This window comes from Nuphar pumila, chromosome 6 (genome assembly GCF_984573655.1).
Source record: "Nuphar pumila chromosome 6, dmNupPumi1.hap1.1, whole genome shotgun sequence".
NCBI classification, from domain to species: Eukaryota; Viridiplantae; Streptophyta; class Magnoliopsida; order Nymphaeales; family Nymphaeaceae; genus Nuphar; species Nuphar pumila.
The window spans coordinates 24,545,891-24,556,671 of record NC_143254.1 but is presented as its reverse complement, the minus strand read 5'-3'; the positions used below and the strand labels follow the sequence as shown (position 1 = coordinate 24,556,671).

Genomic DNA, 10,781 nt, shown 5'->3' with positions numbered 1-10,781 from the left:
CGGGCTGACCCATCAGGTTTTAAGTGTGGTCAAGCCCGGAGATGGAGTGGCCCATATATTAATGGGTTGGGTTTTGGTTTGGTTCTTAACGGTCTCGGGTTTGAAGAGAAGCTCATGACCTCACCCATTGACCCAATAAGCTAATGTTCAGCTGGTCAGTTCAGCCTGATCCAAACTCATTTATAAGTTATTTTTAAGCTAAGTTTATAAATTAATTCTTATAATATCAAAATCAGTGAATTAAATAAAAATGATTTAATTATCTATCTACTTCTCATATAATCAATACAACCAATTAGATAAATAATAATTATTATGAAGTTAATATGTAACCAGCTACTAAAAAATTAATTTGATTGGTTAGGCTCATTGGGTCAGCCTGCTAAACCCATGAATTGACCCGAGCCTAGCCCATGTATATAACAGGCTGGAGTTTCGGTAGCTAACGGATTATAAAAACCTTTACCCAAATCCGACCCATCGTGGGCCAGGTAAGCTTGACCCACCCCAAACTGGGAAGCAAAATCTAGCGATAAATTATATTTCTCCAGAAAAAATCGACATATGTAAAAATAAAACTATAAAAAAATAAAAGGGTATAATCGTCTTTTTTGGCTCTTATGACATTATTCTCCCCGGGATTCACTCCTTTTAAACATTCCACAGTGTCGCAGCAGCGTCTTGTCTGCCTTCCCCATGGGGGACATGACCGTGATTTTGTATAGAGTCGCGGGCTGTTTTCGTCAGACCTCGCAAGGACGATGGTACAGCGGTAATTTATTGCTAACGGAGGGCGTATTGCAGTACGCGAAATCTCCAACATTTCATTATTCCCGTAGAGGGCTTGCAGAGTGGCAGAGTCGTAAAATTTGCACCAGACAGGAGCATTTCGGCACTACGTTTCCAAAGGAAGCCCCCCATTTTTGCAGCTTTGTCCTTAAAATGCGTGAGGGTGTTCCTGTAAATAATGGCAGAAACGGAGTACCGTTTTGTCTTCAAGAGGGAGACAGATCTCCTCCGTTGCATCCATTGCCCTCACCAGATCTTGCAGAGTACATGACTGTAATTTTCAGATATTTTAACGATATTATTCTCGTGTAAGCATAACATCGCGATAAAACAGTGTTTTTTTTGTGAAAATGATGTTATATTGATAATATCGCTATATTTAGACCGTTATCTTCAGCGTGCGTTTCTGGCTGCCGGGAAAGGCAACGTTAACAACGAGGTATTGTGCAGTGATGGCAATGTCATTTAGGATAAAGTTATGAATAATTTAGTGATTAGCCCGACGTCCATTTTCTTTTTTCTTTTAAATATATTCCCTTACACACTCAACCGTAGCGCTCTCTCTCTCTCTCTCTCTCTACACAGAGTGCAAATCCAAGAGAAGAAAAAGTAGAAAAAATCTCCTTTTTTTCCCCTTTCAATCCCTCTTCCCCTATAAACTCTGGTTAGCAATCTAGGGTTTCCCCTCTCATTCTTCTACAAGGAAAAAGGCACGAGGAATAAGATGGGTTTGAGCAGTGAACCAAGTGGTGGTGGTTATAGAGTGGTGGTGAGCTCTGCTGGTGCGTGTCTGTGATGTGGGAGAGAGGGGGCTCTCTTGACAGAGAGCGCCTGCGGATTCGTTCGGAGGACACCCACCAAGAGAGGAGGTTTTGCCTCTTCCTTTGAGGGGAAGGAGGAGGAGAAAGGGAGATTTTTGTTATTTTTTGGTGGTGGTATAGTGGGTTGTGTGTGGATGTGATGATGGCACTGTGCGCGCAGAAGGAAGGCAAGAACCAGCAGCAGCAGCAGATGGACGCGGGCAAGTACGTGAGGTACACGCCGGAGCAGGTAGAGGCGCTCGAGAGGGTGTACTTGGAGTGCCCCAAACCGAGCTCCCTCAGGAGGCAGCAGCTCATTAGGGAGTGTCCCATCCTGTCTAATATCGAGCCCAGGCAGATCAAAGTCTGGTTCCAGAACAGGAGGTACTGGAGAGAGAGAGAGAGAGAGAGAGAGAGAGAGAGGTTATAGTATGGTTCAGGATTCCTTTTAAAGGAGATACGGTTTGAAAGATGTGATTTTTTTTCTCATTTTGTGGTTTTTGTTTGGTGTTTGATTTACCTATTTGGGGTGTTGTGAAGCCATGATGTTGGTGGTTTCTCAACATTTTCATTTTAGAGGGTTCTATGTTCAAGTTCGGGATTCCTTTAAAGGAAATACGGCTTGAATGATGCGATTTTTTGTTATCTTTTGCGGCTTTTGTTTAGTGTTTGATTTACCCATTTGGGGGGTGTGAAGCCATGATGTTGGTGGTTTCTCAACATTTTGATTTTGTGTTCTATGTTCAAGTTTTGGTTTTTCTGTTTTTTTCCCTTCTAAAGGTTGGTCTTTTGGATTTCTGAGATATCATCATTATAATTTTTTTTCCATTATTAGACTTTTTTCTATTTTGATTTTTGGTTCGTTTTGGTTATTGGGTATTTGATAAATCATGGTTTTTTATTCTGTTTTCAAGTATTGTGTGTTTTTATCTCTGATGGTAAGAAATAAAAGTCCGGGTATGCATAAAACTAGTATTTTTTTCGGTTTGTCTTCTCTGATGCTGTTTCATTCTGTTTTGGAAACATATTCTTGAAATATGATTTGTGTATTTTGCCCTTTTCTTCTTTTTTCTTTCAATGTTTCAATTGGTGGGTTTTTCTAATTGTAGTTATGTCTTCCGACTGTGCTTTTTCATAGGCCTGGAGTCCAGATGATGGACAGTACTAAATATGGTGTATATTCGATTGGGTTCTTTCTTCCATTTTATCAGATCCTTTCTACATGCTGTCTTTGCATGTATTTATGCTTGTCATGGCCATTCCAGTACCATCTGTTTTAATAGATGGTAATCATAACAATGGTTTAATTATGTTTTGCTTTTTGGTCATTCTCGTGCATTTTTTTCCTTTTATATAGTCTGTCAATGAAGATTTGGTGTTACGAATCTGTCAGAATGATTGGGGTCTGTGTGTATTCTTGTTAGAATAATCCATGCAAAACGATGTCTTCTTCACGTAACCATTTTGGCGTAGGCTTCTTTGCAGGTTCGGTATCCTTACTGGCTTCATTTGATAGCGATATCCTTTGTTTGATCTACATATTCTTCTCCTTCGTTTTTTAAGACGTTTCACTTTTTTATTCAGAAAGGCTTGGGCTAGCTTATGTCATTCTAGTTGTGATTTTCTTGTTTCCCTAATTGTTTTTTTTTTGTATTTCTGTTGGATCATTTGAGTCATTCTTTTTTTATTATTGTTTCTTGGTCTGTCTTAAAATTTGTTTGTCCCGAGCGCTATTTTCTAAGTGCACCACATTTGTTATGATTTTCTACTACCACACCAGCGGACTTATTTATTTGTTTGTTCAGGAATTTTGTTGCATTCCAATTGTTTGTTTGTTCTTTCGGATGACAAATCATTGGTTGGTTTGGAAGCATTTTTCTAAATAAAAAAAGTGGTAGGTTTTATTTTTTATTTTTGTTTTATGGCACTCTGATTGTTACGCTTCTTTCAAAAAGGCTCCCCTCTTTTGGTTGGTGTTATGCTTTTGTGATCCATTCTGGTTTGTTAAAGAGCTTTTTTCTTTTTTCTGGTGCTCTTGTTTCTACATCTCTCCCCGAATGTCTTCTTTCCACAGTTTGGTGATTGTGTTTTTTATTTTCTAGCATCATGTTGTCTGTATTCTTGTATTTCCACTGTTTGATATGTTAGAGGTGGCCTATGCGTTAGAGGAATTTGTCGTGACATTTCTGATCTGTTTTTAGATGCCGGGAGAAGCAGCGGAAGGAAGCTTCTCGCTTGCAAACGGTTAACCGGAAGCTCACCGCCATGAACAAACTGTTGATGGAGGAAAATGATCGGTTGCAGAAGCAAGTGTCACAGTTGGTGTATGAAAATGGTTACATGAGGCAGCAACTGCAAAATGTACGGTGAAACCATGTCTGGTTTGTTAAGTGGGTTATCTGATGGTTTTCATTGGTAGTTTATCTTTGTGCTTTCTCCATGCTTAGACTATATCATGAGTTTTTTATTAGGATGCTTCCCATTTCCTTTTCTTCTTGTTTGTTTGAACCTTTTAGTGTCTTGCCTGTTGGACTGGAAAACTTGTGGGTCGCTTGTTTGGGGTTCAAATTGTTACTATTCAATTTTTTTCCTTTCTTTTGTTTGTAAAAATAATCATTGTTTTGATCAAGTGTCAATAAGATGGGTTTTCTTGATTTTATGTTATGGATTTGTATTTTATTTTTGGTTTGTTAAATGGCATCTTTTTCTAGTTTTTCTTTGTTGTCTCATTCTGGCTCTCCATGATCTGTTCTACTGAGGTCGACCCTAGCATTATACGCTAGCACCTTTTGTTGCCATGACTTATCTTTTCCTGTTTGTTGTTTATAGGCTTCTGTGACCACTACAGACACAAGCTGCGAGTCTGTAGTTACTAGTCGTCAGCACCAACAAAACCCAGCTCCCCAGCATCCTCCAAAGGATGCCAACAACCCAGCTGGGTAAGTGTTTCACTTTATTATGTCTGAATTCCTATTGAAAAATCTGTCATAGTATGTTATACTTGATTTTAATTTTTTAACTTTTTTCTTTTTCCTTCAGACTCCTATCTATTGCAGAGGAGACCTTGGCAGAGTTCCTTTCTAAGGCTACTGGAACTGCTGTCGACTGGGTCCAGATGCTTGGGATGAAGGTATAACGATGGTCTTCTGTTCATACTATTTAGATAATAGTTTATTTTCGAATCTAACCTCCTGTTTGGTGTTGATAGCCTGGTCCGGATTCTATTGGCATTGTTGCCGTTTCCCACAATTGCAGTGGTGTGGCAGCACGTGCCTGTGGTCTTGTGAGTTTAGAACCTTCAAAGGTAATCTATTGTTCCTTCCTAAATATGAATGGCGTTGATGTTCTTATCAATTGCTTCCATTAATGGTCATTCTCTGTCCTTCCTTTATAGGTTGCTGAAATACTCAAGGATCGCATGTCGTGGTTCCGTGATTGTCGTTCCCTTGATGTTTTGACTGTTCTCCCAATGGGAAATGGAGGGACCATAGAACTGATATATATGCAGGTGATTATATACTTTCTTTTCCCAAAAAAATGTACCTTCTCTTATGTTACTTGAATGTATTTTTGTTCTCAAATGTTGAATTATTGTAGTCAACTGTCAATAAGTCATGTTTCATAGCTGTGTGTTTGTGATAGTTGATGTGAACAGTGTGGCCAATCATATGATAACTATGGAATTTGTTCTTATCAGACGTATGCTCCTACAACATTGGCATCTGCACGTGATTTTTGGACACTGAGATACACAACTGGTTTGGAGGATGGAAGCCTTGTTGTATGTTGATTCATAAATATTCTACAATTTATTATTATTTTTGCAGTGGGTAACCTGTCAATTAGTTTAGTTGCATTTCTAATTGCTGTGCTGTATCTATGTTATTATGCAGGTATGCGAGAGATCACTGACTTCGTCTACAGGTGGTCCTGCTGGACCTTCCACACCGAATTTTGTTAGAGCTGAAATGCTTCCTAGTGGCTATCTAATCAGGCCATGTGAGGGTGGCGGTTCGATAATCCACATTGTGGATCATGTTGATTTGGATGTATGTCAATCTTGCTGAATCTGAAACTGTTGGTCTAGTTTTCTCCTAATAAACTGTAGTTCATTCTTTCCTGCTTTTCATTCAGGCGTGGAGTGTTCCTGAGGTGCTCCGACCACTGTATGAATCATCTAAAATCCTTGCTCAGAAAATGACCCTTGCTGTAAACACCTTTTTCTGGCAATATCCTTTTGCATCCTTTTGCATCCTTTTGCATCTTATGCAACTGAGAAATGATGTGCTTGGATTCTTTTTAACAGGCACTGCGTCACATCAGACAAGTAGCACTTGAGACAAGTGGCGAAATTGTTTCTGGTGGGGGCCGACAGCCGGCTGTTCTTAGGACCTTCAGTCAAAGATTGAGCAGGTAAATCATTCTATTTAACATGAATTCATGTGTCTTCTTGATGAATTCTTAGCTTTATTGTCTCCCTCATTTACAATGAATTGTTTGCAGGGGATTCAATGATGCTGTGAATGGGTTTGCTGATGATGGATGGTCTTTAATGAGTAGTGATGGGGTGGAGGATGTGACTATCGTTGTGAATGCTTCTCCTAGCCAACTTCTGGGTGGTCACCTTAATTCTTCCACGGCACTCTGTACTTCTGGTAGTGGTATTCTCTGTGCAAAGGCATCCATGCTGCTTCAGGTTTGATTTTAGTCTGCCTTCTGTGTCTGCATTTAATATATGAATTAGATGATCGATCATCTAATTTTATCTTGAGCATTTAGTTTTTCTTTTTGTGCTTATTTAATCATCTACTTTCCATTATTCTGTTGTGATACTTGCAATATCAATGTTAGGTTAAGTTATTAGAGTTGCTTTGACTGTCCTGGCTTCCTTTCTATTTTTCAGATATATGGGTCTGCTTTTATCGCACTCTGATGGGTTTAATTTATGTTGTGTAGAATGTGCCCCCGGCATTGCTTGTTCGATTTCTCAGAGAACACCGTTCCGAGTGGGCTGATTGTGGTGTTGATGCTTTCTCTGCTGCCTCTCTCAAGGATAGCCCTTATGCTATTCCTGGTTCCAGGTTTGGAGGTTTTTCTGGTGGGCAGGTTGCTTTACCTCTTGCTCATACACTGGAACGAGAAGAGGTATAGATGGCTTAGTTTGAGTTAATTTTCTTCGTTTGAGTTGGTAATGATTTTTGACCTACTTTATGGTTTGAGAAAGAGAATCTTATGTTGTGGCTCATGGTGATTATTATTGTCTACATAGAGTTTTAAACTAACTGTGTTGTCTGTCTTGTTGGAATTCCAGCTTCTGGAAGTAATCCGGCTTGAGGGTCATGGCTTCCACCAAGAAGATGGTGTCTTACAAAGAGACATGTATTTGCTACAGGTTGGTGTCTGTCAAGTGTTGCAATTGTTGTCAAAAGAACGTTGCATGGTGGTGCATTTTTTTTTCTTGTAAATAATTGATTTCATGTTCTTTGTTTGCAGCTTTGCAGTGGAGTTGATGAGAATGCAGTTGGGGCATGTGCACAGCTTGTGTTTGCTCCTATTGACGAGTTATTTGCTGATGATGCTCCATTGCTTCCTTCTGGTTTTCGTGTTATTCCATTGGAGTCGAAAGCAGTTGAGTAGATTTCTTTTTGTTGCCCTTGTTTTGTTGGTTTCAGGTTTTTATGTGTGCATGCATGTGAGAAAGTTATTGTTACCTCAAAGTGTCTTCTCTGTTTCAGGATATACACACTGCTAACCGGACACTTGATTTAGCATCTGCACTTGAAGTGGGCTCTGGTGTGACCCGACCCTCTAGTGAAACGGCTGCAAATGAATATAACCTGAGATCGGTGCTTACAATAGCATTTCAGTTTACATATGAGAATCATCTGAGGGACAATGTGGCCGCAATGGCTCGGCAATATGTACGCAGTGTTGTTGCATCTGTGCAGAGGGTTGCGATGGCAATTGCTCCTTCATGTTTGGGTCCACACATTGGCTCTAAATCACCTCCGGGTTCTCCTGAGGCGCTCACACTTGCAAGATGGATCTCCCGAAGCTATAGGTAGCCGGCCAACCATGTGTGTGTGTGTGTGTGTTCCATTAATCATTTTGTTCCTGCTGCAATATTTTTATTTTAATAGTACTAATACTATGGTGCCATAAATTTTCTAGGTTGCATACTGGAATGGAGCTGTTCAGGATTGATGGTCAAGCTGGTGAATCTGTTTTAAAACTGCTGTGGTATCACACCGATGCAATTATGTGCTGCTCATTGAAGGCAAATGTAACTAAAAACTTGCTTTTGATTGTGGATTTCAGTGGTCTGCAAAGATTTGTTGTTTGGACCATTTAAATCTCTCCTGGTCTCTCTGGTTTGAAATCCAAAGCTTCTTTTGCAGGCTTCCCCAGTCTTTACATTTGCGAACCAGGGTGGTCTCGACATGTTGGAAACGACATTGGTCGCTTTGCAAGACATAATGCTCGATAAAGTGCTTGACGAGAATGGCAGGAAGGCGTTGTGCACCGAGTTCCCCAAGATCATGCAACAGGTACAATGCACAACATGCTCAACTGTGTTATTTGTTTAATCAGCGCATTAACTAGCATCATGTTGTTGCACTTTACCATGATGACCTCCATGAATTATTTAACCAATTGTCCTTGTATACTTTTAAGTGTCCGGGCAATAAGATTTTTCTTTGTTGTATTTTAGGTCTTGATTAAGTCTGCTACGCCTGATTTATTTTATCAACAAGAATTGAAACTGTTGTCTGCTGGACCCAGTTAGAAACCTGTTGATGTGGGTTACCATCATTTTGTTGGTTGTGTCAGTCATAGTCACCGGAAGCTTCTTCCTACGCCGAGGAAGCTCGCTCCTCCTCAAGCTCATTTCAGAAACGGAAACTATTCCCCCTCACATCTGTTCTTTTGCGTTTTGCTTGACATTTTAGAATATTATGAGTTTTTATAACAAGCTTGTGTATTGGTTGTATCTATTTATATATGTGTATGCCGTTTCTTATTTGCATCTTCCCCCCATTCATATTGCTTGCTTCTGATGTCGAAATGTTGCAGGGTTTTGCATATTTGCCGTCGGGAATCTGCCGGTCGAGCATGAGCAGGCCTGTTTCTTACGAGCAGGCCGTGGCTTGGAAGGTTCTCAACGATGAAGACTGCCATCACTGTTTGGCCTTCATGTTTATCAACTGGTCCTTTGTGTGACCATTCTTGATGAAAAAAAGAAACTTGAAATCATTGTGGCATGTTTATACATACACAGTACTTTTCGCCTTCTCTTTCGTTTCCCTGACTTGAATCTCTGCCGTTTTGTCTGTGATCTTCAGAATGTTACTTAACCGACTAATGAATGAAAAACTGTTCCATGATTTTTGTTATCCTTGCATTGCTTTTTTTTTTTTCAACAAGTTTCTTTTCTTGCCTTCATTAATGCAAAGGAGTGTGGCATTTATGGGAATGGAACCGTGACCATCCTGCACCCCAAACCCTTTGGGATCTTTCCTCGCTTCTTGGGACCCGGCTTTGGCTGAAATTACGGAAAAGCCACTCGGGTTAAGTCGCTGGTCGTCACGTCACTGTCGCGTCAGCGATGGGGGCCACTCAGTGGCCCATTGTACTCGCCTTTCGGCAGATTCGGCGCCGCTCGCTGCAAGAAAAGTCGCGCCACGAGCGCCGGCGTGAGTCTGTGGTTTTTGTCGGCCTGGTTTGAGATTTAATTACAAGATCGCCACCAGGATTTGGCTTCTCGGGACGTGGGCGGAAAGTCACGGGGTGTTTAAAGCGATCTGGATCGGTTCGTCTCGATCCAGATTTAGAGAAAGTGGCCAAAGGATCAAAGGTAGTGGAGGAACACGGGTCGTATCGAGGTCGTGGGGTTTCTGACCCTGATTTTATTAAACGAATCTATTAAGTCATGGTATTTTTTTCTCATAACGCGTGTGCAACTCTCGTGGGAGTGCCAGGCCGGGTTTTTATACCCAATGTTGATTATCCCAAGATTCCATGGTAGGAACGGGTCCAAATGGATTTGAACTATTTTCCTGATTTCCCCGTTTTGAGATTGAAGTCGTGAAGTTTAACATAAATTGTATCCAGATGAGACCCTACCGAAACTGGACGAAGTTAGTTCTTTGGCCTATATATGATGGTGTATCCAAGGTATATTTGATTGTATTATAACCAAACATGGGAAATTTGTGTCGCTCAAATGCAAGACTTGTGTCCCATTCCATGAGAAAAAAGCATATTTCTCATATGGCGGTGAACATGTTCCCTAAAATTTTTTGGCGTTTTTCTATGAAAAAGATGTCATTTCCTATGCATTTCGGTTTCTCAAGGAACGTGTTTCCATCTCCTCAGTGTGTTTATGTTAACCCTGATCTCAACCATGGATTTTAGATTCTAAGGTCTTGGTGAAGATGTGAGAACCAACGCCTGATTGTCGTCACCGTCTGAGAGAGAGAATCAATGAAACGTTCAATAGAATATGAAGTGATCCAAACCATGTTTCCCATGCATGTCTATAAGAGTATGATTTTTGATCAATCTCGGGTCTAAGCTATTGGATCCTCCTGGATCTAGACTTGTATCCGAGTGATTTAGCTAATTTATTTCCCCCAATGGGTCGTCGTATCTTGCCTTGATTTATTATCAGCTGCATCCATCAATACACCTTGATGATTAATCTTCAAATCCAACGGTCCATATAAAGGGCTGAATCAATCTACGTAATCGTCCACATTAACGTACTTAACTCCTCTCAAATAAAGGGCAAGCATGCTAGTCCATATATAGAACTCAGAGGTGGGTCCCGAGAAGGCTGACCAAAACTCGTCCATCTTTTACCGAAATGACGGAATAAGCAGGCAACCCAATTTTCTTGATTGAGCAAAAAGGTAATTACCAAACCAAGCTTATACTAAAATGACAAAAGTACCCACCAAACATCCCATCAAGTTACCCGAGATTTGACCCCTGACCTATCACCGTTTCCGTAAAAGGCTATTTTAGTCACAGTGGTTTTTGATGTGTACTTTGGTAATTTCTCATAAAACTGCGACTTAATAGTTGTCCTCGTCCTTCACATCATCGCAAATACCATTTCAATCAAAATCTTGAGGTGTGGATCTTAAATGATGGTTAGTTTTTTTACGGAAAATAATCATACGGACCTTG

General features: G+C 40.4%; 1 protein-coding gene across 4 annotated transcripts; it reads left to right on the top strand.

Moving 5' to 3' along the window:
* Nucleotides 1-1,379: 1,379 nt before the first annotated feature.
* LOC149834383 (homeobox-leucine zipper protein HOX32-like) lies at nt 1,380-8,983 on the top strand. 4 transcript variants are annotated; one of them, XM_090011371.1, is made up of 18 exons: nt 1,380-1,973; nt 3,791-3,950; nt 4,419-4,528; nt 4,629-4,719; nt 4,798-4,893; nt 4,984-5,097; nt 5,287-5,370; nt 5,483-5,638; nt 5,724-5,798; nt 5,896-6,002; nt 6,150-6,285; nt 6,546-6,734; nt 6,901-6,981; nt 7,083-7,217; nt 7,325-7,650; nt 7,761-7,872; nt 7,988-8,137; nt 8,664-8,983. In XM_090011371.1, the coding sequence occupies exons 1-18, from the start codon at nt 1,750-1,752 to the stop codon at nt 8,808-8,810; spliced, it is 2,493 nt and encodes an 830-aa protein (XP_089867497.1). In that variant the 5' UTR covers nt 1,380-1,749; the 3' UTR covers nt 8,811-8,983. The 4 variants fall into 4 exon arrangements, with proteins under 4 accessions (XP_089867497.1, XP_089867496.1, XP_089867495.1 ...); XM_090011370.1 differs by having other exon boundaries at nt 6,093-6,285; nt 7,761-7,866; XM_090011369.1 differs by having other exon boundaries at nt 6,093-6,285.
* The last annotated feature ends 1,798 nt before the right edge of the window (nt 8,984-10,781 follow it).

What these genes read in the sequence shown, in the direction of transcription:
- LOC149834383 (XM_090011369.1), top strand. Translation starts at nt 1,750, where the DNA reads ATGATGGCACTGTGCGCGCAGAAGGAAGGCAAGAACCAGCAGCAGCAG. An exon ending in GTCTGGTTCCAGAACAGGAG is followed by an intron (nt 1,974 to 3,790) that starts GTACTGGAGAGA and finishes ATCTGTTTTTAG; the next exon opens with ATGCCGGGAGAAGCAGCGGA. An exon ending in TGGATCTCCCGAAGCTATAG is followed by an intron (nt 7,651 to 7,760) that starts GTAGCCGGCCAA and finishes TAAATTTTCTAG; the next exon opens with GTTGCATACTGGAATGGAGC.